The sequence below is a fragment of the Desmodus rotundus genome, chromosome 12, assembly GCF_022682495.2.
Source record: "Desmodus rotundus isolate HL8 chromosome 12, HLdesRot8A.1, whole genome shotgun sequence".
Lineage (NCBI taxonomy): Eukaryota > Metazoa > Chordata > Mammalia > Chiroptera > Phyllostomidae > Desmodus > Desmodus rotundus.
Window position 1 is genome coordinate 59,899,031 of NC_071398.1, and position 26,709 is coordinate 59,925,739.

Below are 26,709 nucleotides of genomic sequence, written 5' to 3' on the forward strand. Positions count from 1 at the left end.
AGATGAAAACTACCCAGCAGCTCCCTGTATAAATCTCCTCCCTATGTTAAGTAGTGTTTTATTTAACAAATCCCGTCTCATTTCTACAGGGATTACCCATGTCGTTTCCTATACAATGTGGATGGGGGGCGGGGAGGGGGGCGGAATGTGGAAGCGTACTAATCCCCCATTATAATGATCAATGGTGTACTTTTAAATGTTCTGTCCAGAGAATATTTTTTCATCTGTTCGGGTCCATGTAATAATCTCAGCTGATGGCTGTCATTCAAAAATGATAATGTGTTCAATGCAAAATTAAGGGATTGGGAGCTGGAGCCCAGGCCAGGCCAAGCATATCTGTGCTCTCTCGTTTTGATTTTGTCACATTATTCCGGTTTGTTTTATGTGGTAAATGGTTGTTTTTAATTTATTTGAGAGACCAGGTATCTATTTAAAGGCACCCCGTCCCACCTCTCACCCTGTTCCTTGGAAGTAACTACTTGTAGGTCTACTAGCTGCTCCTTACGGTCTTTTCCTGCATAATCTCTAAATAAAATGCTTCTGCTGCTCTATGCAGATCTGTTGGTGGTGGAGCGCCTTAGTTTGGGCTCTGTCAGAAGCAGACCACGAGACAAGAATTCAAGGACAGGATGGGGAACTAAGAGGAGGCGGGGCAGGTAGCCAGGAAAGACCACGCCATCAAATCAGCGGCCCCCAGTGCAGAAATGAGCCCAGGATCCCCCGTTTAGGGCTGCTGCCCTCACGTAGGCAGCTCGGCTCTGTCCAGCACGCATGGGGGAGAGCAGATGGAACCTGCAAGGGGCGCTCTCCTCCAAAGTGGTGTGAATAAGTTCAGTCCACGCCTGTTCTCCAGCGCTCTTGGTTGCTCCCCTACATAAATATCATTACTCTTTTGATGCCTTTCTCAAAAAAAGAAAGAGAGAGAAAGGAAGAAAGAGAGAGAGGAAGGAAGGGAGGAAGGAAGGAGGGAAGGAAGGGAGGGAGGGAGGGAAGGGAGGAAGGAGGGAAGGAAGGAAGGAGAAAAGAAAGAAAGAAAGAAAAAGAAAGAGAGAGAGGAAGGAAGGGAGGGGAGAGGAAGGGGGAGGGGGAGAAGAAAGAGATTCCATGGGAACAGAAAGGCTGGCTAAATCCCTGTTTGGGACTAGGGAAACCATGTCACACTTTTATACATGTGACCTGATATAAAGATTGAAGAACAAAATCATACGAAATAGGATCTGTGCCTGCATGAAGCTTATTCCCTTGAGGTGGATACAAGACAACAAGGCAAGCCCTGGCTGGTGTGGCTCAGGGGCTTGAGTGCCAGCTTGTGAACCTAAGGGCCGTGGGGTCAGTTCCCGGTCAGGGCACAAGCCTGGGCTGCAGGCTGTATCCCCAGTTGGGATCCTCTGAGAGGCAATCAATTGATGTATCTCTCACACATCAATGTTCCTCTCCTTCTCTTTCTCCCTCCCTTCTCCTCTTGCTAAAAATAAATAAACAAAATCTTTTAAAAAAGAGAAAGACTAAGAGACAAGAAGTAAATCTGGCAGCATTTTTCTAACAGAGGGTTCCTGAGAGCAGAGGAGGACAGATGTTATTCCTGGAATCCCGGTGGCACTAGAGTTGCAACACAGAAATTTCTTTTCAGGCATGTTTTGTTTTATTTTTTAAAGTCAAATTTTGTACTTATGAATGACACATTTTAAAAAATTACCAGTAAACTTAGCTTTTGTTTCCCATGACTTCAAGACAAGCTGATATGCCACCAAGAGGCAGCACTGTGCACCCCCGGTGGTGTAGCCCTAATTTTTAAATGTGGACTTTGGACATCGCGAAAAACATCATTTATGTCAAAATGTATGATAGAGACAAACACTGCTGAAGCTCTTCAGAAAGGCCTAAATACTTGTAAAGACTATATACAAAGACAGATATGAAAAGTATTCAAACCACCGCCAGTGATATAAGCTGTATGGTACAGCCATTTTTTGTTTTGCTTTAGTTATACTATTTTTTTAAATGAGGAAACAAGTCATTTTAAAAACAAATATATACACAGTTTTTAATATAAATGTAAAGTAAGTGTGCACGCATGCTGGAAACAGTGTATCTTCAGCTCCTGGCTCTTTTCAAAAGATACAAGACCATTGTTTCAAAAGATACAAGATGTACAGATAAATCACATTCACTCCTTACAAATGTTAAGTAGCAAAAAATTTAAATTCATAATGAACAATGATGATTCGTCAGTAGCTTGAGATTTCATTTGTTCACACCATAATTTTTATGAGTAAAGAAAGAGCTAATCATGTACCTTAATATTGTCATTCATGTATCACTCCAAGTACAAACCACCCTAAAGATAGAGTTGCATGCTTATCACATGTATTATAAAAATACTGAGACATCTACCAGGCATAGCTCATATAATGAAAACTGTATTTTGGAATATGTTTCACAAAGACGAGTCCAACATTTCTCTTTGGTTCATAAAATATAAGAGGTAGATTAAAATAAACTAAATGCCTACCATGTCACTAGATTTTCATTAAAATGTTGACAATTTATAACAGGAATTACTAGCAATCAAACTGAAGTTCAGGAACTAAATTTAAAAAGTGGTAAGAATAACTTCAACTAATAAATATTTTTCTAAGTCCTAATCACATAAATCAGAAAAGATAGGTAACTACAAAAGTGGCTTTAGTAAAATAAAAACATGCTATAATATTAAGTTTTCTATATCATAAAAACATGTTCTAAAACTTGGGGCAAGAAAGAACATGAATGTGTGTGTTTAAAAATTGGGCCTTTCATTTAAATTTAAGTACCTAATATATACGACTAGGTTTGTGCTGCTCAAACTGAGAATTGCCGGTTCAAAGAAACTGAACAGTGAGGGGGGAAAGAGAATGCCATTCACCCATAATCAACCCACTTCACGTAATTAAGAAATTTCAGATTACCAAGAATGGTCTCCAGAAGCCTTCCTGATTAAAATCTGATTCAAGTAGGAAACAAAGGACAAAGAAAAGAGAGCTGCTCTTCAAAGGCTGGTAAGTTTTTGCTTCCTGTGCTTTTCTAAGCAATGCCAGGATAAACAGAATCTTTCAGATAAGCCGCCTTGTGTCAGTAATGTAACAGAAATCTACTCACACTCCCGATCAGTATCCCAGGAACCAAACAACAGTGCAAGGGAAACAGAAAAAGGGCCACTGAAATAAATATTATTTCATCATTCCTCCTTATACAAAAATGATATAGATGGACTAGAGTTTTTACATGCCTTGAAATTCAGCCACTTATGTTCGTTCTTTTTCAGCTTAAAGAATGATAACGACATAAACCCTCTACTTATTTGCCTGCTGGAAGGTGTATTTTCATGCAATGATTCTATTCATGGCCCTACGAGGGAATTTTAAGAAGTTTATAAAGACATTCAAAATACATAAAACAATTTAAGTTTCAAGGTTTTCTGATCATGTTTTTTTTAAGAAGACTTCAGTATAAAGAAACTGGCATAAACTGAACTGTTCAAAATAAAGATGAATGATTTATCGTTCTACCACACAAAACAAATTTAGTTCAAGCAGGTACATTTTTCAGACTTAGGATTCAGGGCAGAGATCTGTAGAAAGGACTAATAAGAAGAGATAAAATATGATTTTTCTGGCCTTTTCAGAACTGTAGGAGCTTATCAAAACTATAATTTTTAAAAACATTTCTGTATGTATAAAATTGAGCCCAAATGTTTAAAGTGATCCTTAATAAGCTCTTCCCTTTTGTGAAAAACTAGGGCTTCATTTGCCGTAGGCTTGCAATTCTAGGAGAAACGGTCCCTCTGGAGATTATAGAAAATCTCAGTAAGCAGGCAAAAGCAAAACATTCAACATGTCATTTCTGGGTCACTCCTAAAGTCTGTTTCATATTTTCGTAAACCACGTAGCTGATGCCTACGGCGGGGAGCACCTTCATGAAGTTTGGGGTGATGCCTCTGTAGAGCCCTGGTACGCCTTCTTTGGAAATGATCCGTCGAAAGAGGCCGACCATGTTCAGCTGCTGGGTTCCTTCTACCATGGCTAGGAAATAAAAAAGGAAGCCAGGCTAATTTAGCATTCAAGCATGTCTGTTCTTATTACTATACCTAATTATGACTCAGAATGGTCCAGAAGGAAAGGATTACATTTATTCCGAGGGGGCCCAAGAAAGCACCCCTTTATATAATTCTCCTTAATGATGGTGATACCGTTTATTTACTGAGTGATTACTATGTGCTAGATGTTGGGTTAATTACACACCCATCCTCCAAGGTATGTATTACTAAACCCATTTTACAAATGAGAAATTGAGGCTTGGAAGATGGAGAAACTTGTCCGAACACACTCAGCAAGTAGGAGAGCGGGGAGCTGATAGTGTTTCTGACTCCACAGGTCATCTTTCTACCACCGCGCACCCCGCCATCTCCCCTCCTCCTCGTTAACCACGCGCTGAAAGCGAGCGGTAGGGTCCCTGAGCCTTGAAAATGATCCCAGTGGACGGCAGAGGAAGGAGGGGGATCCAAGGTGCGGGCACAGCAAAGACGGGGCAGGAACGCACGTGCGCTGTGGGGCCCCGCTGGCAGCTGGACGTGCACAAGTGAGGCGTTGTGGACTCGGAGAGAAAACAAAGAAATTCATTGCGGCCACATGATTATGGGCTTTACAATTCCCATTGAGAGCTTTGAAATTCATTCCGAAGACACGGGAAAGTCACGCAGATGTCTGGGCAGGGGGCAAAGTATCAGACCTCGGCTTTAGAAGCCGCGGATCTATCGGCCACGCAAGGGACTTGAGAGGAGGCGGCAGAGACGGGGGGCCTTGCTAGGTGCCGCTTTGGACCGGACGGCCCGGTCCGAAGCTCTGCTATTCGCCCAGCTCACTAACTGGCGGGGAAAACTCGATCTCTTTTGGCCCCAGCTACCTGCCTGAGAAACGGAGAAAACACTAGTATCGCCCCCAAAGCATGGTTATGGTGGCTCAACGGGAACCCAGCTTCCCGCCCCTCCAATGAGCCCGTTTTCTCCCGCGTGGGGGGCTCCGCATTCTTTTTCTCCAGCTGGAACGCTCCCTTTCCCACCCCTACCCCGCCCACCTCCGCCCAGCTGACTCCCAGGCTGCTTGGCTTGAATGACAACACTCCCCAGTTCCCGAGTGAGCTGAGAGACCCCTACTCGGTGCCCTCCTGACCAAGGGGAGGTGGGTTAATGAGGCTATTTGCTGAATGTGCGTCTTCTCCACTGGGCGGGGCAGGGACTGCGTCTGACTTAGGGACAGGTCCCTAAGCATCTGGTGGGCTGTCCAGCACCGGGTAGTGGCTCAGGAGGTACTCGTTACCCAAGGATGGGCTGCTTGGCCAGGGAGGGGTGGTGGTTCTTGGAAGAGAGGCCGGGGGTAGAGCTGCAGGTGCCCAAGGTGCACTATTTAAAGAAATGACAGAGGGTGAGATTGGCCAGGGAAAGAACAAAAAAGAAAAGAAAGGTACAGAAAGTAGACTTGAATATAGCAATAAAAGCCAGCGAGTCATAGAAAAGAGAATTGTCGATGAGATGGCAGAGAAGCCAGGAGGGCACAGCGGAGTCAAAGTCAAGGGCAGAGACAGTGTCACCCCGGGAAGCTCACAGGTCAGAAGCTGTAGGTCCCACGGTAATAAGCAATTCCGCCAGCATCCACCAAGAAGCTGACAAACACCAGGTGTTTTGCATATATTGCCGCTAATTCTTACAACACTGACCAGCTTTTGTTCCCATTTACAGATGAGAAAACGAAAGCCCAAAGAGGTTGTGCATAGGGATCTGAACCCACGTTCATCTACAGGCTAAGCCTTCTGGACTCTTAAAACATGCGTTCTCAGCACAGGCAAAAAGACCCTAACTCTGTTTACGTGTAAAGCACAGGGATTCATGCAGTACGCATGCAGAGAGTCAGTGGCATTAAAGTTTCGGAAGAGGGAGTGATCAGGAAAAGGCTTTATGAGAAGTTCCCTTAGGGCGACAAGCGTGGACTAAGGCTGAGCTACACTACATCAAAAAGCACAGGAGTGCACCCTTCTTTCACCAAAAACCCACCTTGAGCCTGCATGCGCGTTCTCACCAAAGCCAGCGGGTAGCTGGCCAGCTGCCCACAGGTGCTGGACAGGGCGCCGCATCCCAGCAACACCGTGACTCCGGGGTTCACGGAGTCTTTGGCAAAATGCTCCAGCCAGTGGGCCTTCAAGAGCTGCCAGAGAAACAGAAAAGAAGGTAAATGGTGAACAACTAACTTCACGACCGCTCTCACTCAACATGAACATTTTCACAGCCACTCTCGTCCTTATGACACACGGACCACCCTTCCGCAGGACCACAGTGGGGGGGACACCCCAGGGGCGGCAGTGCAGCAGAGTCCACAGCACCCCAACTGTTGGGCCTAAAGAACATTTTCTACAGTGAATGTTAATAAAAACAACATACTACTACTGACTGCATCCAATTCTATACTTGACATGTATGGTATTTCATTCATCCTTTTACAAAGCTCTGAGATGGAGTTCTTCTTCTGATTTTAGAAATGAGGAAAATTAGTCTCAGTGGGTTTTTTTTTTAAACAATGGTGCAAGTGTAGAGATCCCCAGGCCATGCTTTCTTCCCTATTATTTTAGGTCCCGCTATTTCCATTAAAAGGTAATAATTGAGGGAAGTTGTATTAAATATGTATGTTCATCTACTTTTTAAATATAAATATTTTAAGTATAAAATATATGCCAATAAGTGGGAAAAATTATACTTTGTTATGGTAGCCCAAAAATACTCATATACTACCCAAAGCCACCTGCAAATTCAATGCACCCCCTATTCAAATCCCAATGGTATTTATTTGAGGAAACAGAAAACCACCTAAAATTTATGAGGAATCCCAAGGGGCCCTGATCGGCTAAAATGATCTTGAGAAAGAAGAATAAAGTCGGAGGCCTCACGCCGACTGAGTGCAGCATGTATATCACAAAGCAGCAGGAACAGTGTGGTGCCGGCACACAGGCGGATACTCAGGTCAGGGAGAGAAAATAGAGAACCTAGAAGTAAATTCTCAAAGGTGTGGCCAAATGCTCCTCAACAGGGGTGCCAAGACTACACACTAGGGAAAGAAAAGCCTCTTCGACACATAGTGCTGGGAAAACTGGATAGACACATGGAAAAAAAACCCAAAAAAACAAAAAAACGGACCCTTACCTTACTCCATATATAAAAATTAACTCAAAGTGGATTAAAGACCTAACCAAGACCTAACACTATTAAACTCCTTGGAAAAAAAATATAGGGTAAAAGCTTGAGAACATTTGGCAATATTTCTTGGATATAACACCAAAAGCACAAGCAACAAAATAGACAACGGACTTCATCAGCTTAGAAACTTCTGTGCAGCGAAGGAAACAATCGACAGAGTGAAAAGGCAATATATGGAATGGCAGAAAACAGTACAAACCGTGTATCTGACAGTGGTTAATATCTGAACTATTTAAGGACATCCTATGATTCAACAACAATTAAGAAATCCAATTAAAAAAAATAGGCAAAGGAGTTGGATAGACATTTCTCCAAAGAAGATACATAAGCGGACAATAAGCATATGAAAAGATGATCAACATCACTTATCATCAGATAAATAAAAATCAAAAGCCAATGAGATATTGCCTCACACCTCGTAGGATGGCCACTATCTAAAAAAATATACAAACAACTCCCCCCCCAAAAAAAACCCTCAGAAACTAACGAGTGTTGGCAAGGATACAGGGTAATTAGAACTCCTGTTCACTGTCGGTGGGAATGAAAAAGGGCACAGCTGCTGTGGAAAGCAGTCTGCCAGTTTCTCAACGCTTAGCATCCCATTACCATCTGACCCAGCAATTCTACCCCTAGGTACATAACCAAAGGAGCGGAAAATAGAGACTCAAATGCTTGTATCCGGTGTTCGTTGCAGCACTATTCACAATGGCCAAAAGGTGGAAACAAGCCAAGTGTCCACCGACAGAAGAATAGATAAATAAAATGTAGTGCAGCACGCAATGGAATATTATTCAGCTGTAAAGAGGAGTGAAGCTCTCAAACAGGCTACACCATGGATGAACATCAAAAACATCATGCTAGGTGAAATAATCCAGGAAAGAAAAAGGACAAATATTGTATGATGCCACTTGTATGAAGTAACTAGAACAGGCAAAGTCACAGAGAGCGAAATTAGATTAGAGGTTAACAGGGACTGGGGGGAAGAGAGAGAAGGGAGGTATTTCTTAATAGTTTAATAATAGAGTTTATGTTTCAGGCGATAATTAAAAAGTTTTGGAAACAGGGGTGGTAATTGTACAACACTGTGAATGTAATTAATGCCCCTGAGTGGTACACTTAAAAATGGTTAAAATGGCAAATTTCATTATAGACATATTAAACCACAATTCTTAAAAATTAATGATGTCAAATACCAGAAGCCATTGAATTGTACACTTTAAATGAATGAAATGTATAGTATCTGAATTACAGCTTCATAAAGCTGTTTTTTAAAAAAACAGTCAAGCCCTGTCAGAAAGGTTTCATCCCACACTCCCTCCCTGCCCTCGGCTATCGGGTGGGTCCCTTCCTAATGTGCCCAGGCTCGCCGCCCCCCAGCACAACTGACCACACTGTGCCCCAGCGGTCTGCTGGTCTCCCTCCCCCACCAGCCCGTCACCGCATCCTTCTTGGGAGAAGAAGGATGAGACCCAGTGCCTCCCCCAGCGGCTGGCACGCAGTGCGTGCTCAGCGTCCGTCAGGGCCATGCATCACTAAGTGGCCTAACTGGCACAGCTGATTCAGTCCAGGTTGTTTCATCTGCACCAGCGGGGACTCTCTCCCACCCACATTGGTCTCTTGGCTGTATCAAAGTCGGATATGAACAAATCAAAGAAAATGTGTCATTTTCTCTTACTTTCTCTCCCCTCCCAACCAAAAATCCTTAGTACCATCTTCTCAGTTGAACAACTGTATCTGATGGTCAGTCCACTCTCTTCATTAATAAACATAATTCGCAAAGAACTCTAATACAAAACTGACCACAAGCATGTGGGGACTCATATTCAAGATACTTGAAAGAAAAGATAAAATAACACCCTTGAATCTACTTTTGTTCAAAAACTGTCCCCTGGTATATACATATTCCTTCATACAAAGTCCAATTTGAACAGTAAGAACTACTTAACTACACTTCCAGATTCAAAAGAAGGCCACAAACTCACCTCATACACAGCAAGATCTATACCTGCGTAAGGTATGATGCCCAATAAATTGGGAATATAACCTTTGTAAAAAGCTCCCATGCCTTCACGTTTCAAAATCTTCTTGGCACAATCGAATAGTCCAGAGTACTGTCCAGTTTTGCCTACGGCCAGCCTGGTTTTCAAAACCTGGGTAGGAGAGACGTATCAAAACACAGCGGCTCGCATTAACTCCACCACCAGGCAATTCCGGAGACCAGCTACCTCGCACACACGGCCTCTCAGATGACTGTGCAGTGTGTTGGTGTGTTCTCTCTCACACACTACCTCTCCTGTGGGACTAGGACAAGAGCCAAGAGGAGCCACTGACAGCAAAGAGAACCTGAAAGGGGGCAGTGGCACAGGAAATAGAGGAAGGATAATCTACTGACGTCTCTACAAAACGGACTGGTGGCCGGTTAGACAGGGAGGGAAATGGTAGAGTGAGGGGCAATCCCAGCAGTAGGACGGGCGCAGCAGAGAGGTGGGAAGGTGGTGCCACTAGCTGAGATGAGCAACGCAGGAGGAGCGCCAGGCACGGACTTGGGTGCCCTTTTCAGGGGTGTGTGGACCAATCACGTTGAGATGGTTTCAAGGAAAGCTACGGCGATAAGGATACCACAAGGACAAAGATTAACACGGCAAATATTGCCTGGGTCTTATCGGTTATTGAAAAAAACCTTTGTCGTATCAGTAAAAATCTACACATCAACAATATTATTTCTGCTCTAAAGTGGGAGTTGGCAAACTTTTCCTGTAAAGGCTAGATGGTATATATTTTTGTCTTTGTGAGCTTTAAGTAGCAGGCCTCTGTTGTATATAGGTTTGGAAGGGGCGGGGGTTGGTTAACCACCTTTGAAAAGTGTAAAAGCTATTCTCAACGCAAGGGCTTTACAAAGCAGCGCACAGGTCCACGGTTTGCCAACCCATGCTCTGGTCAAAGGGTGTTTAGGCAGAACTACCATCACCAATCAAATGCTGACTTCCATTATGAACTTTACGGCACCAAACTCGTGGGAGAGGAACAGGTATTATCATTCTTATCCACAGTGTGGCAGCCACCTCACGATGGCCCCCAATGATCCCTGCTTCCTGACATGCACATGCTGTGCAGTCCCCTCCCACACTCCCCCGGGGGTGTTCTGTGTGACCAACAGTTTATAGCAGAAGTGACCAAAGATCGCAGCTTCCAGCCTGAGTGCTGCGCCCCGCCCCTCAGAGCGCCAGTCTGGGGAAACCTCACTGTGAGGATACTCAAGCCCATGCCAGAAGGTACTAATGCCTCTGGCCAACAGCCAGGAGGGCGGAGCCTTGGCAGTGACCACGCCCTGGCAGACCCCTTGACCGCAGCCCAAGAGAATCCCCAGGCCACAGGCCTCAGCTCGGCCACTCCCATATTCCTGAGCCACGGAAACGGTGAGATAATAAGTGCTGGTCGTCTTAAACTGTTCATTTGGAGAATACCCGCTACACAGCGACGGGTCATTAACACAAAAACCGGATGGCACGTACCTCCATGGGGTAAATAAACGTCTGCGCAGTTGCTCCAGCCATGGAACCAGAGACAAACCTCTCAAAGGTTCCTACTTTCTGTCCTTCCTCAGTAAGCATCTTCTTGTACTGTGTGAAGAGGTTTTAAAGGCACATTAATATTTGCTATTATGTGCCCACACTCACAAATTCCTGTGTTGAAGCTGCAGCTCCCAATGTGAAGATACTTGGAGAGGAGGCCTTTGGGAGGCAGTAACTAGGGTTGGATGAGGTCATGGGGGTGGGGCCCTCATGACAAGGTCAATGTCCTTGTAAGAAGAAACATCAGAGAGTTTTCTCTCACTCTCTCCTTCTCTCTCTCTCTCTTTCTCCCTCTCTCCATGTGCACCAAGGAAGGGCCACGTGAGCACACAGCAGCAGGACGGTCGCCTGCAAGCCAGGAAGAGAGCCCTCACCAAAAACCAACTTGGTCAACACCTTGATGGACTCCCCAGCTCCAGAACTGTGAGAAATAAATGTCTGCTGTTTGAACCACCCACTCTATGGACTTTTGTTACAGCAGCCCCAGCTGAATAAGGCAATATCAGAGTACAAATCAGCCCCTAGAAATCAATTACCTGACAGTGTGATTATGTTTCTCTAAATGCATACACTGCATTCATGCTACTTAGCAGAAAAGCGAGGCTTATGTGCTCACACGTTCAGTTTACTGGACAGTGGTTTTCAGGGTAGATCCCCTCAGAACACAGGTGCTGCCAGAGGGGACCCAGCTGCTCCGCTGCCAAACAGAAGAACAGCATTCTTCCCCAGATGCACAGAAAATACAGGCTCAGTAAAGGGTGCACAATGTGTGAACAGCTGCCCCATGGTTTTTCTTCTGGAAGGTGAGGTTACCTTCACTCGTACAAATTAAACTGTTAACTAAGTGGCAAATATTAACAATTCAGAAAAACAGTTTCTGTAGGTGATACATGTAATCATACTGTCACCAGCAAAACAGTGAGAACAGCTACCTGTTCATATGCCCAGAACTTGACAGCCGTCTCGGGAGCAATTTTGATGACGTTTGTACCGTTTCCTCTCCAAAGAGAGCGGACGCCTCCTTCTTTCACCATCTGCCGGAAGCCACCATATATGTTCATCTTGTCTGACTTTGAACCATGGACCTAAAAGCAAAAGTACAACGTTATAAAATACTGGCGACGTGTTATTGCTACTATTTCTAAAGGAACAGCGCAAACCACTCTCTTTTCTCCAATACTGCAAGAAGACGAATTTGAGAACAGAATACAGGAGGCGGAGAAAACGTATAATATATAAGTAATTGAAGGAGGACCCTACCACAACGACTGGATATAGTAAACACTGAAACCGTCACATAATGCCAAAGGTTGAAAGTCCATCACACATGCACACTGGAATACTTCCGTGGGCCAAATTTAGGGGTAAGAGCACTACAATAGCTGTTTTTTAAAGGTAGGAAAGACGACCACAGAGAGCTTTTTAACCGTTTTCAGAGTGCCGCATTTCTCGTCGTCTGAGGGCATCTAGGACAAACACGTGAGGTCAGGGAGCCCACCTGCATCATGACTTTCAGACGGTCCAAGGGCGCGGTGCTGGTGCGGGAGACGGCCCCGGCAATGCCTCCCGCCAGCAGCTGCCTCCACCACTGTCCCGACTTCTTCTCATCTTCCGTGAACTCATCTGGAATAGTCAGACTATCTCCTATGTCAATACCCTGTTAAGATGAAGAAAAAGATCCCCAGGCTCCTTCCATTAAAGACAGGTCATTCCAGCAAGCTTGTTCCCGAGAAGAAGCGTATTATTCTGCAGTCCAGATCAGCTTCACCCCTGGGAAGCACCCTGAACCGGCCCAAGCGTAGGGAGGACCACACATTGCTGCTTCCCACCACGTGAAGTGTGGTACCGGTTCCCAAGCAGTGAAAATGAACAGTATTCACAGATCTACCACACCAACAACCACAACTTTCTTTCTTGATAGATTCTGAGTAACCGACTCCTCTAGGTCTAAGTCGGAATGGAAGGGCAGCATTTTAATTCTTTTTAGCTAGAGAAAGAAATGAGTTCGTCAATTCTCCAAAGACACACCTTTTATCTTGAAATTATGTCTATGTTATACTTTGTACCATGACATGTGCTTTAAATATGTAAATAAAAATTAAATTAAAACTATGTGAATACCCCAAACTTATTTCCTATATAGGCTATCTGTATTTTTTATAAATCTGACTTGTCATTCAAAACATGCAAAAGAGGCTACATAAAATTTAGCTCACAGGTGGTACTGTTGAAAATGATCTGCCCTCCAATCTATTCTAAAGCTGACAAGAGAGTATAAGTGTCGCCTGAGAGAAACAAAGTTCTGTAACGGTGACAGCTGTACAAATTCACAGTAGGAATCTGATACACGCGCAATAGAATAAGCAGAGCTGTGCCAGTTCAGGAGCCCTGGGCAGCCTGAGCTGTAAATGTGACAGTGTTCTCAGGTGGTGACTCTGCCCACGGCGGACAGCTGCAAATAAGTATAAATTAACACGTAAAGCGAACTTACAGTAGAATGTTTCCAGAAACGGATAATTTCCTCGATGTCCGTAACAGGATTAAATAAGAAGTAGTCCCTCCATTCATCCCAATCCACTGTCATTGTCCCATCAGCATCAATGCTGGAAGGAAAGAAAAAAAAAAAGAAGCAGCAGCTAACTAAGGAACACAACAAAATTTATACATTAACATTACTGGCTACTTTGCAGAATCAGTTTCTTTTCAAACTTAGTATTCTTGTTAAATTTTTAAAATCCTAATTCAAAGTAGGGTGTTGGAAGTGGCAGCAAGCACTTGCTGATCTGTTATATAGTTTTAGTCATTTAGATTTTAAAAATGGGCCCCAGAACTACAGAGAGATCTCACCGAAGACTGCTCTCAGCACTCGGACAAACTCTGAGCCAGTGAGAGCCAGCAAACACAACACCTGGGAGGCAGCAACGAATGGGCTATGACCCATTTCTTCTTGCACTTGCTCGGGAAGGTATTTCCTAATGTTCCGTTTTAACATTTGGATGTGATTTGGGAAGATGCTCAAAATATACTCTCAATTTCCTTCTCCAACTTTCTCTAAGCTAAGAAAATTAGCAGTGGTCATCTAGAACAGATCTATTATTCGTAGGTCTGTTCTTTGATAGTTTGTAAGAGCCATCTCAGACTAAAGTTTCCTTAGTGGGAAAATTTTTAATCACTCATACAATATCTTTATTTAGGAACTACTGGCTATTTCTTCTTGATTTAGTTTTAACAAGTTATATTTTTCTAGAAATTCTTCTCTTCCGTATGTTCTCAGATTTACTGGCATAAAATTATTTATACTATTTTATTATCTTTTTTAATTTTCTGACGCATCTGCAGGCAATTGGACATCATTTATTTACAAGTCCTTTCCCTTTTTTCTTCATCCATCTGCCCAGAAGTTTCTTCCCAACAATCAACATTTGGCTTTGTTGTTCCCATTACTGTATCTTTGCTTTCTATTTCCACTACCATCTTTATCTCCTCCTTTCTACCTTTGTAGAGATTATTCTGGTTTCTCCCCTTAACTTAGCACGTTAATTTTCAGCCTTTATTCTCTTCCAATACAAGCGTTGAGCCTATAAAAGTTTCCCTAAGGACCACCTGGCTATTATCTCACAAGTTATAATATGTGATGTTTTCACTTCTGTATATCCACATGTAATTTCCTCTTTGACCCATAAATTATTGAGACATATATGCCATTTCAAAAGCCAATGGAATTTCCCTAACTTATTTCTGTTACTGACTTCTAAACTAACGCAGAGTCATCAAAGAAAGTGGTCTTTGTAATACCGATTTTTGAAATATGTGGAGCCAGACTTCATGGGCTACTGTGAAATCAATTTTGATACATGTTTTATGCATCTAAGGAATTTTTTCTTTCTAATTTTGTGATTCAAAGTTCTATTGTATGACCTTGTATAAATCAAGGTTCTTATTTTCTTAAATCCTTTGTCTCGACTAAATTTTTTCTCTGCTTCACCTACCGAACACAGGACTTTGTACATTAACCCTCTCACTACTGTAATAAATTCGTCAGTCTATCCCCAGGATAATAATCAATGAGCTTAAAAATGTTACGTCTTTCTGGTGAATTTTACAAAGTGATGACACTCTATTTTCATTAATGTGAAATTATAATTTTTACCTTATAATCTTATCTGACATTAATTTAGGTACCTCAGATATTTTTGTCTGACTTTTTCTTTCATCTGACAATCTCTGTCTCTGACAAAACTTTTTTAAAGTTTTACCTTATAATCTTATTTGATGTTAATTTAGCTACCACAGCTGAGTGAGGAAAGAAAAAAAACAGACACAAAAGGCCACTCATTCTACAATCCCATTTATATGAAATGTCCAGAACAGACAAATCCGTAGAGACAGTGAGTCAGAGGTGGCCAGGGGCCGGCAGGGGACGAGGGGGAAGAGTGACCGACCATGGGCGCGGGGTTACTGTTCGGGGTGATGAGATTGTCCCAAAGTCAGAGAGCGGCGATGGCTGCACGACTCTGCGAAATACTTTACAAATCACTGAACTGCACGCTTTAAAGGAGTGGATTTTACGGTATGTGACTTATATATCAATAAAGTTATCATATAATATATATACAATATATATACTATATATACATATATATGTATATAAATAATTATATAGCCACATTTTTTAGTTGAGATCACCTAATGGGGGGTGATCAACATTTTTTTTATTGCTTTGAGAGAGAGAGAGAGAGAGAGAAACATCCATTTGTTGTCCCACTTACTGATGCATTCACTGGTTGATTCTTGTACGTGCCCTGACCGGGACTGAACACACGACTTTGGCGTATCGGGACAATGGTCTAACCAAACGAACTACCCAGCCGGTCCTGTGTAGCCACTTTCAAATATCCATCCTTCCGCATTGCCCATGGTCTACTCTAGAGCTTGGGTTGGGAATTTGCATTATTCTTAAAGCTATCAAAAGGAACACAAGCATATGATTTCTGACCCAAGAACCAAAAACAAAAAACAAAAATGCCCACACTTTCCTGCAAGAATGTGACTTCAGAAGCAGAACACTGCATGCTCCCTATTCCCCTGTCAAGAGGTTGTTTATCTGTTTTTCATGTTTTAGCTTTTCATTTCCTCCGGAAAGTCTTTCTCCCCAGCGTTAACAAGAGTAACCCCATGCTCAGCTCCGAGACCTGCCTGAGCTGCTGCTTGTAAAACAAATTCTGAACGGAGAGAAAGGAAAAAATGCCACAGACGCAGACCCAAAGGGAGATGAACTCTATGATAAACCCTTTGAGAAGGAACTTTTTATATAATGTTGAAGGCCAAAAGCATTCACAGACACATTAACATAGTGTAACCGCCCGTTCTTGTCTTCTGATGTCAGAGAAAGAAATCAGTCCCTGTGGTGTATTCACAACACAAGAGTTTCAAGGCACTTAGATTTCAGAGATTATGGTTCTATCCTGGGAAATAAAACAATCAAGTCTGTAAAGATCCGACCTATGAAATAGGTGAGTGGATCACCCCAGCAATAATGTTCAAATCAGCACCTCTGTTTTCTGAAAGTTTACGTAGGTGTTTCTCTGTCGGTCGCTGGGAGAACATCAGAATTTCCCTCTTACCCAGTCACGTGTAGGTTAAGTAACGTGATGCATCTGCTAGGCTCCTCCCCTTAAAACCTGTCTGCTGTCACATGAGGAATGAAATCGGAAACTGCACAGTAACACTTGTGACGTCTCTATGGACTTAACACCTTCTTGACATTCCACTGCCCCTTGAGGACTTGTGAAACAGTCCTGTCTTTCTCTTACATGTGGAATCTAAATAAGCAAAACACAACAGAAGCCGACTCGTAGGAACAGAGCTACCAGGTGGCTACCAGAAGGGAGCGGGTGGAAGGTGAGTGACAAGGTGGAGGGGAACAGAGTCGATAACACTGTGAAGACTTTGCAGGCTGACAGATACCAACTAGAATTTGTGAGGTGGTCACATTGTGAGGTATGAAGATGCTGACTCCCTGTAATGTGCACCTGAAACTAAAATAAGATTGTGCGCCCACTGTACTTAAATAAAACTACACATTTTAAAGCCAAAGAAGAAAGAGTCCTGTCTGAGCCCACACTTCCCGCTGCAGATGTCTACGTGCCTACAAAATGAAAAGGAAGAAAACGGGAAGAACGATGCAGAGTGTACACAGTGGGGAACGGGGGAGGTGCCCGGGTGTGTTCTCCCACACTGGCAGACGTGGCTCTCTAACGCAGGGCGTGAAAAAGGAAGACAGAAGGTGAACTGTCAATCAACTGAGAGCTTACCTTTGAAGAATCAACTCTGCTTGCTGTTCAGAAATAGTCAGACCCAGTATCTGGAGAGACTGAACAATTTCGGAGGCCTCAATTTTTCCTTTAAAAAAAAATGAAAAGAGCATAAACTCAGACTCAGAACCATCAGGACATTAGAAATCATGAATTTTAAATCCCTCATTTTATCATGGAAAGCCTTGAACTGATTATCGTAAAGTTATAAATTTAGGGGAGTATTAGATTCACTTGAGTATATATTGGAACACCGACTCGATATTTAACAAACACACTCAACAACTACACACGCATTATTTCACCCAGGAATATGCCATCTGAAGAAGAAGAGACTGAGAGCTTTGGTGGCCTTACCAAGGAACAACATAAAGCAGCAGAACTGAGATTCAAATCAAGACACTTGAACTTGGAGCCGGGTGGGTACTGGAACTATCAGGGGGTGCACTTGGTGAAGTGTAGGATGGTCTGACCATTCAGGTGCCGAACACAGGAAACCAATACAAAATAATACTGGGGGGGAAAAATGCTTGGGCTTTGAGGTAATTTCAAGTAAGCTAGGATTTATTCATTTTAATAGTATGCACTTCTACAGTTTAATAAATGACTGGGCATTTATTATACATAAAGATTTATTGCACCGGGTTAAAAGGAAGTAGAAAATGACTAAATGAAGCCAAAGAGAAATGTGGCGATAGAAGTTGAAGAGAGCAGGGATAGTAGGATGACAAAAGCTGGAAAAGTGTTACTATTATAACAGAAATCAGAGCACGTTTATACAAAGAAGAATCAGAAGAGAAAATGTGAGCGATGGGAGTGACGCTTCATTTCCTTCACGCAGCTCACAGCCGCACGGGGATCCTGAGACGAATGCGCATGGGATGGGACCGGATGGTACAAAACAGAGTGAGAGAGGGTCTGGCGCCAAACCGATATTCATGGCAAAGTTCACCAAGAACACAGGAAGGAGAAACAAGGATTTGTTGTCCCACTTATTGATGCGCTCATTGGTTGATCCTTGTTCATGCCCTGACCAGGGATCAAACCCACAACCTAGGTGTATCGGGATGACGCTCTACCCAACTGAGCTACCGCCAGGGCCTACGGTGGCTCTTGCTTTTTGTTCTACACAAATAAAACTCCTAACTCCAAGCTATTAATCTAAATTGAGAAACCATATTCCAATCAGAAGATACATATTTAAATGTCCATCTGCTATTTTTTTCTAATTTTCAGGGTCAAAGAATATCTGCTCTAAAGTAATTCTTTCAAAAAGACTACCAAATGTTAGATAACCTATAAGTTTTTAAAATTTAGATTATGTAGTATTTATGCCTAAATGTGAAAGAACACTAAATCTCTTTTGTCCAGAGAGCAAAGAAACATAATTCTTTTCAACTCATAGCTTTAAGTCAAATCAGCCTATTGTTCCATAATTAACATTTTACAAACAGTACAAACTAACAGTTTTTTAATTAATTGGACAAAAAATAAGTTTTCTTTACTAAAAGCATAAATTGTATATAAAAATCACATTACTAAGAAAAACAAGTATTAACACTGGTGATAATTGTCATCTGAAAAAAGAAAGACCAAATACACATTGCTGTAGACTCTTGGAAATAGAAGTACTTTCTCACCATCATTATTTTTGTCCAAACTATTAAATGCCAATTTCATTTTTTTCTCATGGTCTTTAAGGTACCTCAAAAATTCTTCAAAATCCAGCTTTCCATCTCTGTTGATATCACCAGTAGTAAAAATTTTCTACAAAAAAAGAAAAAAAACAGAAGTATTTTACTATGGGTTCAAACACTGAGTTATTTGTTCACACACATCGGGTAGAGCAGCTATTTTCCGGAGACATGTATTCCGCAAATCCCAACGCAGAGACAAACACGTGGGATTTAAATATCTAAAACAGTATTTTTCCCTTGGATTCCAAAATTAAATAATCTCTTCCTAAAGACAATGCTTATAGAAAGCTGTCTTGAAAGCTATCAAACCATCTCTGTGAACAGAAATCATGGCTTTTGTGAAAGAAATAAAAATTATGGTATTTGATGTTACATGTAAGCCCTCTTCCTCTGTCCCCTAAAATACACACCCCCTGCCTCCAGTCACCCCCTCAGAGCTTACAGGTTCCACTGGTTTCACATCATGCTCGTCTGTGGACACAATGCCGCAGGGTACCGAGTGGAATAGCGGTCAGACCTCCACGCTCTGGACTCAGAGAGAAAAAGGTCTGAAACTCGTGAAAGGCAACCTAAGCTTAGAGGGAAACTTCTGGAAATCAATGAAGAATTAAGATAAAGAGCAAAAAAAGTAACCATAAAGAAAGCAAATATACCATGGAGAGGATCACCAATACCAAAAGGTGGCTCTTTGGGGGAAAAAAAAAACAGTAAAACTGGTATACCCCTGAAATTCGGCAAACAAGCAATGTCTGAAAGTAACAGGGGGAATCACTAGATAGGCGTTAAAAATACTATGAACAACTTTGTATCATAACGTACGAAAATCGAGCTAAAGTAGACAAATTCCTACAAAAAGGGAATTTATCAAAAATCACTGGAAAATCTAAGTAGTCCTGTAAGTACTAAAGGAATTTAATTGGTAATTTTAAAACACAAAAGAAAATTTTAAGCAAGATCATTAGTGAGAAAGATGCAAAAATCCTAAATAAAAGCTAGGAAATCAAATAAAATCTAACAATATATAAAATGGATAACATGTATGTAAAATGGATAATACCATACGTAATATGTGATGTAACAATATATAAAATGGAAAACCATATATAAAATGGAATATATATGTGATGAATGTATTCCATTAACGCCAGGTTAGGTTATAAGTAACATTTTTTTAAAAAACTTGTAATTTATACATTAACAGAATAAAAGAGAAGTCATATGATCATCTTAATAAATGCAGAAAAACATCGGACGGATTCAACATCATTCATGATTAAAAACTGCCAGCAATCCAGGAACAGCGTGGTGCTTCCATAATCGGATAAAGGGCACCTACAAAGAATTCCAGCCTTTTTGTTAAACGGCTGTGAGCAGGACTCTCTTATCCTGCAACCGAAACGAAGTAGCTGTGAGTCAAATACCATCAGTTATTACTCACAGTTTTAAAAGCAAATACATTTGTGCTGTCACTGAAAAATAATTATTGCTGAAGTTAATTCCTCTTACAAATTAGATTGAGGGTTGTTTTCATCTGGGAATTATTTCCTGATTAATAAACACATAGCGAAAATTTCATCGTCCAAGAAAAAAATGCCACAGCATTCTGGGGTGCGCCATTTAAATACTGCAGTTTCATCTAAGAAATTTATATTTTGACCAACATAAATATTAGTGAACGACAACGATTTTGGAAATTACAAGTTGAAGGACATCCCCACAGGGGGCGGAAGAAGTTTCCGCCTGGATGCCCGCCCACCTAGGCTACTAACAACAGGTGAGGACGTTGAACAGGTTACCCTAAAACAAGGCAGCAACCAACACGCTGAGAGCAATTTGAATTTGGAAGTTATTATTTTTTTTAATCAAAGATAAAACTAGAAAAAAAAATGTTTGAGGAAAGTGTTAGCTGTGTTGAATTATTCTTAAAACAGTACCATTGATAATGGATCGGAAGACTACAGGCCGGCCCAGGTGAAGCTCGGGAACAGGTAAATGAGGCTTCACCCCTCTCTGCTCAAGGCCTCTCCAGGGCGGCCCCAACATCTCTCTGACCACAGCCCCATCGAGGCCCACCTTCCCTGCGTCCTGGGAGGAAACGACGCCTATTTCCTCCAGGCCTTCCTGAAGCTCAAGGATGTCCAGGATCCCGTCCTCATTATGGTCCAGGTGCCAAAAGAGTTCTTCGTAGAGGGCGTCCATCAGGGACGTCTGGCAGCACGGACGGTCCACGCTGCGGCCTCCGAGTCTCCCACAGGAGGAAGTGACAGGGAGGAGGGGCGTCTCTGCCCCCCACGCCCCCCACGCCCCCCACGCGTGCCGCTAGCAGACACCTAAGATGGCAGCATCCTCGAAGGTACCGAAGACAAAGGCTGTCCACGAGATAACACACGGGAAGGGGAGGGAGCATCGCAACGGCTCCAGGAGGAGGCACGCGGTGCTCCCGGTGGGGGGCCCGCTGGAGGCCCGGCCCAGAGAGGGTGGCCCTGGTGTTCCAGCTGCGCTCGCAGGGGAGCCTGGCAGACAACCTGGCTTCCACCCCACTGCAGGGGAGGCCTAGTGGGGACCACTCGTGTCCTTTCCCCCAAGACTCCTGGCACAACCTTTGCACGGGACTGTCTCTAAAGGTGGGGCTGGGACCTGGACTGTGGGCACGGTGACTGGTGGTGAGGTCCCGGAGTCTTTCAAGTGGTTTGTCCCACCTTCCTAAGAAGTCTTCGGAGGTGGAGGCCCTGGAGAACTGTGCTAGTGAAGACTGGGAATTGGGAGCCTAATGAAAGTGCACCCACTTGAGCCTTTCCTTCTGTGATGCTCCCCACGGGGTCACCTCCCTCAACCCACTTTCAACCCCAGATCCTCACGGTCCCACATCACAGCAGGGGCCAGGCGAGGCCACTCTGACCACCCAGTCCCAGCTCCAGCCCCACAGGCGCACACCTGGGAGGAAAACCTCAGGTGGGCAGGAGTCAAGGCAGCCGGGGGTCCCAGGAGAAGTCAGGAGAGGACCCACCAGGGCCTGGCTTCCCTAAATTCATACCTGTGGCCCTCATCTGCTCCATGGCAGATATAGAAGTGCAGTTTCACAACAAAAACCCCACTTTCGTGTAATTTATTTTCCTAAATGTGGAGTACTCTTTTTAAAAAGTCAAATATTAAAATTCATGTAAAGCAACAAGAACAGGCAACCATTGCTGGTGGGATTGCAAAATGGCGCAGCCCATTTGGAAGACACTTTTGGGGGGGAAAAGAAAAAGAAAAAAAAGGAAGACATTTCGGCAATTTCTTGTAAAACTAAACACACACTTATAATACAATCCAGCAACCACAGTCCTTGGTGTCTACCCAGAGGAGCTGAAACTTCTGTAAATGTCTACACGAACACACACAGACGTTTATAGCGGCTTTACTCGTAACTGCCAAAACTCGGAAGCAACCAAGATGCCCTTCAGTAGGTGATGGGTACGTGGTCCATGCAGATAATGGAATATTAATCAGTGCTAAAAAGAAATGAGCAATCAAACCATTAATTTAAAAAAAAATGGAAGAAACTTAAATGCATTTTACTGAGTGAAAGAAGCCAACCTGAAAGGGCTACATACTCCACGGTTCCAGCTATGTGACATTCTGGAAAAGGCAAAACTGTGAAGACGGTGAAAAGGTCGGCGGGTGCCAGAGGTTAGGGCCCGGGGGGGATAAATGGGCAGAGCACAGAGGACTCTTAGGGCAGTGGAACTACCGTGTACGATGCTGTAATGGTGGATACACGTCATCACACATTTGTCAAAACCCTTGGACTGCACAACCCCAGGAGCGAAGCCTAAGGTAAGCTCTGGACCTCGGGTGGTGATGACGTGTCCAGGACGCTTCATCGGTTGTAATGAATGAGCAAGTCTGGTGCCAGGTGTCGATAACGCTGGAATCTATTTGCATGGATGGAGGCGCGGGAGGGGCATGGGAAATCTCCATACTTCCCTTTTCTTTTTGCTGTGAACCTAAAGTTGCTCCAAAAAGGAAGTTATTTTTTAATTCATAAGGAACATTTAATCCAGCCCTGATCTGTGAGTTCTTGCTCTGCTGACTCATCGCATCGAGCACTGACAACATGGGGAGGACCACTGCGGGTTCTCCAGGTGCCCTGGGGTCTGCCTCTAGGGGGAGGAGGTCAAACCCACGGTTAGTCATCAGCACTGCTGGGGGTTCTGCAACAAACACTGTAGTCCCCCAAGCTACCGAGCAGGGGTCCTTATCTGATGCTGTCTCACAATACGTGCGGAGGCTCAATCAAGGATGAATTCTCCCACTAGAGAGACGTGCGCAGTCCACCGGTGTGGTCCTTCCTTGTGCGCTGCAGAGAACGTGGGTAATCACAGAGTCACAGAAGCCAGGGACCCGGCCAGGGCGAGAGAGTGCATAGGACCAAGTAGAAAAGACAGAAGTCGCAGCCGGGTAATAAGGGCTTTATGGCACCGAGAATAGGAGGCAAAACAGAGAGCTGATGGTCTCATCACCACAGATGAGACTCCTCGGGCTCTTCGAGCTACGTCCCTTCTTGCTCTTGGTATCCCTCGCCTGTGATGCCACGTCTCTCCTGAGAAAGTCCCAGTCAGAGCATGTGCCTATGAAAACATGGCAAACGACTGTTTTAAAACTGCCTACACTTTCCCAGGCTCACTTCTTAAATCAGCCATTCCTGACCTAGGAATACCTTTACTCTCTATAAAAACTGTCTCCCTTTCTGCACCACGTATTAATACAAGAGTTGCCATTAAAATGATGCCAAGATTTGAGAAGGAAGAAAAAATATCTGCAAAACTCTATTGGGCGATATTTGGCAGATGGGTGCCACCCTTTGCGATTCAGTACACACAGGAAATCAGAGACCCGGGTCTGGCTCTGCACCCTCAACGGGAAGAATATATGAGCCCGGGAACCAGGAAGGAGAAGCAAGGGTGGTCCCCTGACCCCCACTCCCCAGTGACCCACTGGGAAACGTTCTGCTTCCCGCTCCCACACCTCTGGGCTCTGCAGGGCTAGTCTGTGGGCCCCAAACAGGATACACTCTTGCCCAGGAATCCAGCAAGGGACCACTGAACTACAAGCTCCAACTGCCATGGGGACACTTGGAGCTCCTTGGGCCCAGGGACTAACAGGCAAGGAAGAAGGCGCCATCGTAGTAGGCCGGTGTAAATTAGTAAATTAACCCGATAGGACAGGTGCTAGTGTTAACTCTGTCACAGAGAGGAGACTGAGGCTCAAGAGATTGCTTGGGGGTTTTTTCTGAGATTTTTTTAAATGGTCCAAAATTAGCTAGTAAGTAGCAGAACCAAGATTTAAACCCAAGCAGTTTGGCTAGATAGATTGTCCTTATTTTCTTCAAAAGCTTATTTGTGCATGTAAAAGGATGTTCATCAGGCAAAACTATAGGGGCAAGAGAAAGAGCAGCAGTGGCGGAAGAAAAGGCAGAGCACAGAGGGTTGTTGGGGCCGTGAAAATGCTCTGCCTGGCACTGTAACAGCGGGTACAAGTGTTATCTACTTGTCCAAACCCGTACAATGTATAGCACCAAGAGTGAACCCTAAGATCAACTAGGACTTCGGGTGACTGTGACGTACAAATGAAGGTTCACCCTTGGTTAAAAAAAAAAAGTACCACTCTGGTGAGTGACATTGACAATGGGGGACGTGGTACCTGTGGAGGGGCAGGAGGTGCATCTCCGTGCCTTCCTCTCAATTTTATTGTAAACCTGAAACTTCTATGAAAAAGTCTTCTTTAATTAAAAAAAAAGATATTTATCTTATTTTATCCAGCATTTCTTGGTACCTTTCAACAGGTGAATTTTGGCTATCTTTTCCAACATATACTGGAAATAAAAGCATATTTTATGTATATATGTAAAAAATATATTATAGTGATAAACATATGCCATCCTGTTCTATGTGTTTGCGTACACGCAGTTTTATACAACTTATTTTATATTTGTTCTTATATAAATTTTGAAACAATACGGATGGTTTTTATTCTCTCTCAATCAAGCTATGCAGAGGTTTGTCTATTTTACTCATGTTTTTAAAGAACTAACCTCCCCCCCAAAAAAAGCACATGGTTAAATAATTCATGGGTCAAAGATGGAATCACATTAGAAAAACTAGAAAATACTAGCAACTCTCTAACAACAAAAGCGCAAACCTGGAGGGTGCAGCTAAAAAAAGCAATCAAAGGGCTATTGTAGCTCAAAATTAATGAATCAAGCATTTAACTCAAGCAATTAGAAAAAGAGCAAAGGAGTAAACCTAAAGTAGAAGGAACTAAACAGAAATTAAGGGAAGAAAATAAAAAACAAAGACAATAAGCAAAAGGAACCAGGAATGAAATAGGGAACGTAACTACAAATACAGTCAGAACTTTTGAAAAATCGTAAGTGAATATTAAGAACCTCGGACAAAATGGGCCGTTTCCTAAGAGTTGTAACTCACTAAATCTGACTCGAGAAGAAAGCAGTCACCTGAACACTCCAGTCTCTACTACAGACATTGAATGAGCAGCTTAAAATACAAACTAGAAAGCAGTCGGCTCTTGGAGCTGAAGCGCTTTCTCTCCTAGGCTCCAGCGACAACGGAGCGATTCCAAATACCTCCTCCCTGCTAAGGGGGTAACTTCAGCAACCCAGTTAAAATGACTCAGAGCCCTCGCAATGGCTGAGACCCGCCAACCCCCGGGTCAATTTCTGGACTTAGAGCGTGAAGAAGGTGAGTCAATGGAATGTCGCCTCTCTTCCTCAAGAGGAAGTTGGGAAAACATAACCTGGATTTCAAACAGGTCTGAAACAGCAGGCAAAACTAGCTGGTTCAACAAAGCAGCTTCGAAGAGAGAACTTAGTGTGAGGTTTTTACAGCATTTGGGGCCCACTGAAACCTGAGAGCTAAAAAGTTCAAGTTTGATTAAATGCGTTTAAATGTTTGTGAAGTCTCAGAGCTAAAATATAAAAATAAACTTTCTGAATGTTTGCAAAGGCTCAGAGCTAAAAACAAACACCACCTTGATCAAAAGTTTACAAAGGCGCACAAAGGCAGGTAAAGGCCCCGGGATGCGTTCAGACCAGAAGCACCGCGGTCCAGTGGGCGAGTGTTCGCCGCCCTGATTTTATCTGGAAAAACACGCGGGGCCTTTCAGAACCCGCCGCCCCTCTGTTTGCGGGGACACGCCGCGCGCCCGGATCCCGAGCATCGGAACTGTTCGCTGGACGCCCCGGCCCCTCCTCCTTCCTGGCCGAGCCTCGGGCCGCCGCCCTCTGAGCTGGCAGCGCCCCAGTGCCCGCAGCCCTCCCCGCGTTGGGGCCGCGCCCAGCTGCCACCCACCTCCTCGGCGTCCTGGCCCAGGGGGATGCCCAGGTTCCGGAGCCCCTCCTGCAGTTCGCCGATGTCCACCACGCCGTCCCCGTTGCGGTCCAGCTGCTGGAACAGGGTCTGGTAGCGAGTCGGCAGCTCAGCGTTCTGGCAGGCCGCCGCGGGCAGCACGAAACCCCGCAGCCAGCGCAGCATGGTCCCGGAGGCGCAAGTCGGCGCAGCCGAGGGAAGTCACTGGGGGAGCCCGCAGAGCCGGGCTGGCAGGGCCCAGCGTGTGGTGAACACAGCAGCGGGGACCCCACCCAAGCCCGGCGGGGCGTGCAGGGAGGGGCTGCTGATGCAGGCGGAGCTCGCCCAGCGCCCGCCTCCACTCCGGGCGCGGTGGGCCGGGCCAGGCGCTGCCGAGGCCGGGCAGGAAGAGGCAGGGCTGCGCGTGGGCCTCGGAGAGACTGTGGGACCAGGAGAGACAGGGCTGCTCCGGCGCCAGCTGCCAGGGGCGCGGCGACG

The 26,709-nt window shown here is 44.1% G+C and overlaps 1 protein-coding gene across 1 annotated transcript; it reads right to left on the reverse strand.

The window, feature by feature from the left end:
* Positions 1 to 2,538: 2,538 nt before the first annotated feature.
* On the reverse strand, positions 2,539 to 26,587 carry SLC25A24 (solute carrier family 25 member 24). Its single transcript, XM_024570333.4, has 10 exons — positions 26,215 to 26,587; positions 18,806 to 18,932; positions 17,166 to 17,253; positions 13,343 to 13,454; positions 12,350 to 12,508; positions 11,784 to 11,936; positions 10,792 to 10,899; positions 9,262 to 9,429; positions 6,086 to 6,236; positions 2,539 to 4,061 (listed from the first exon to the last, which is right to left on the reverse strand). The coding sequence occupies exons 1-10, from the start codon at positions 26,395 to 26,397 to the stop codon at positions 3,877 to 3,879; spliced, it is 1,434 nt and encodes a 477-aa protein (XP_024426101.1). The 5' UTR covers positions 26,398 to 26,587; the 3' UTR covers positions 2,539 to 3,876.
* Between the last annotated feature and the right edge of the window lie 122 nt (positions 26,588 to 26,709).

Bases quoted from the DNA above. Each gene is read 5' to 3' on its own strand.
- SLC25A24 (XM_024570333.4), bottom strand. From the start codon at position 26,397: ATGCTGCGCTGGCTGCGGGGTTTCGTGCTGCCCGCGGCGGCCTGCCAG. The intron at 11,937-12,349 runs GTGGGCTCCCTG...TTTTGCTTTTAG, and splicing joins GTCTGAAAGTCATGATGCAG to GTCCATGGTTCAAAGTCAGA. The intron at 6,237-9,261 runs GTGAGTTTGTGG...TTTCTCTGGCAG, and splicing joins TAGATCTTGCTGTGTATGAG to CTCTTGAAGGCCCACTGGCT.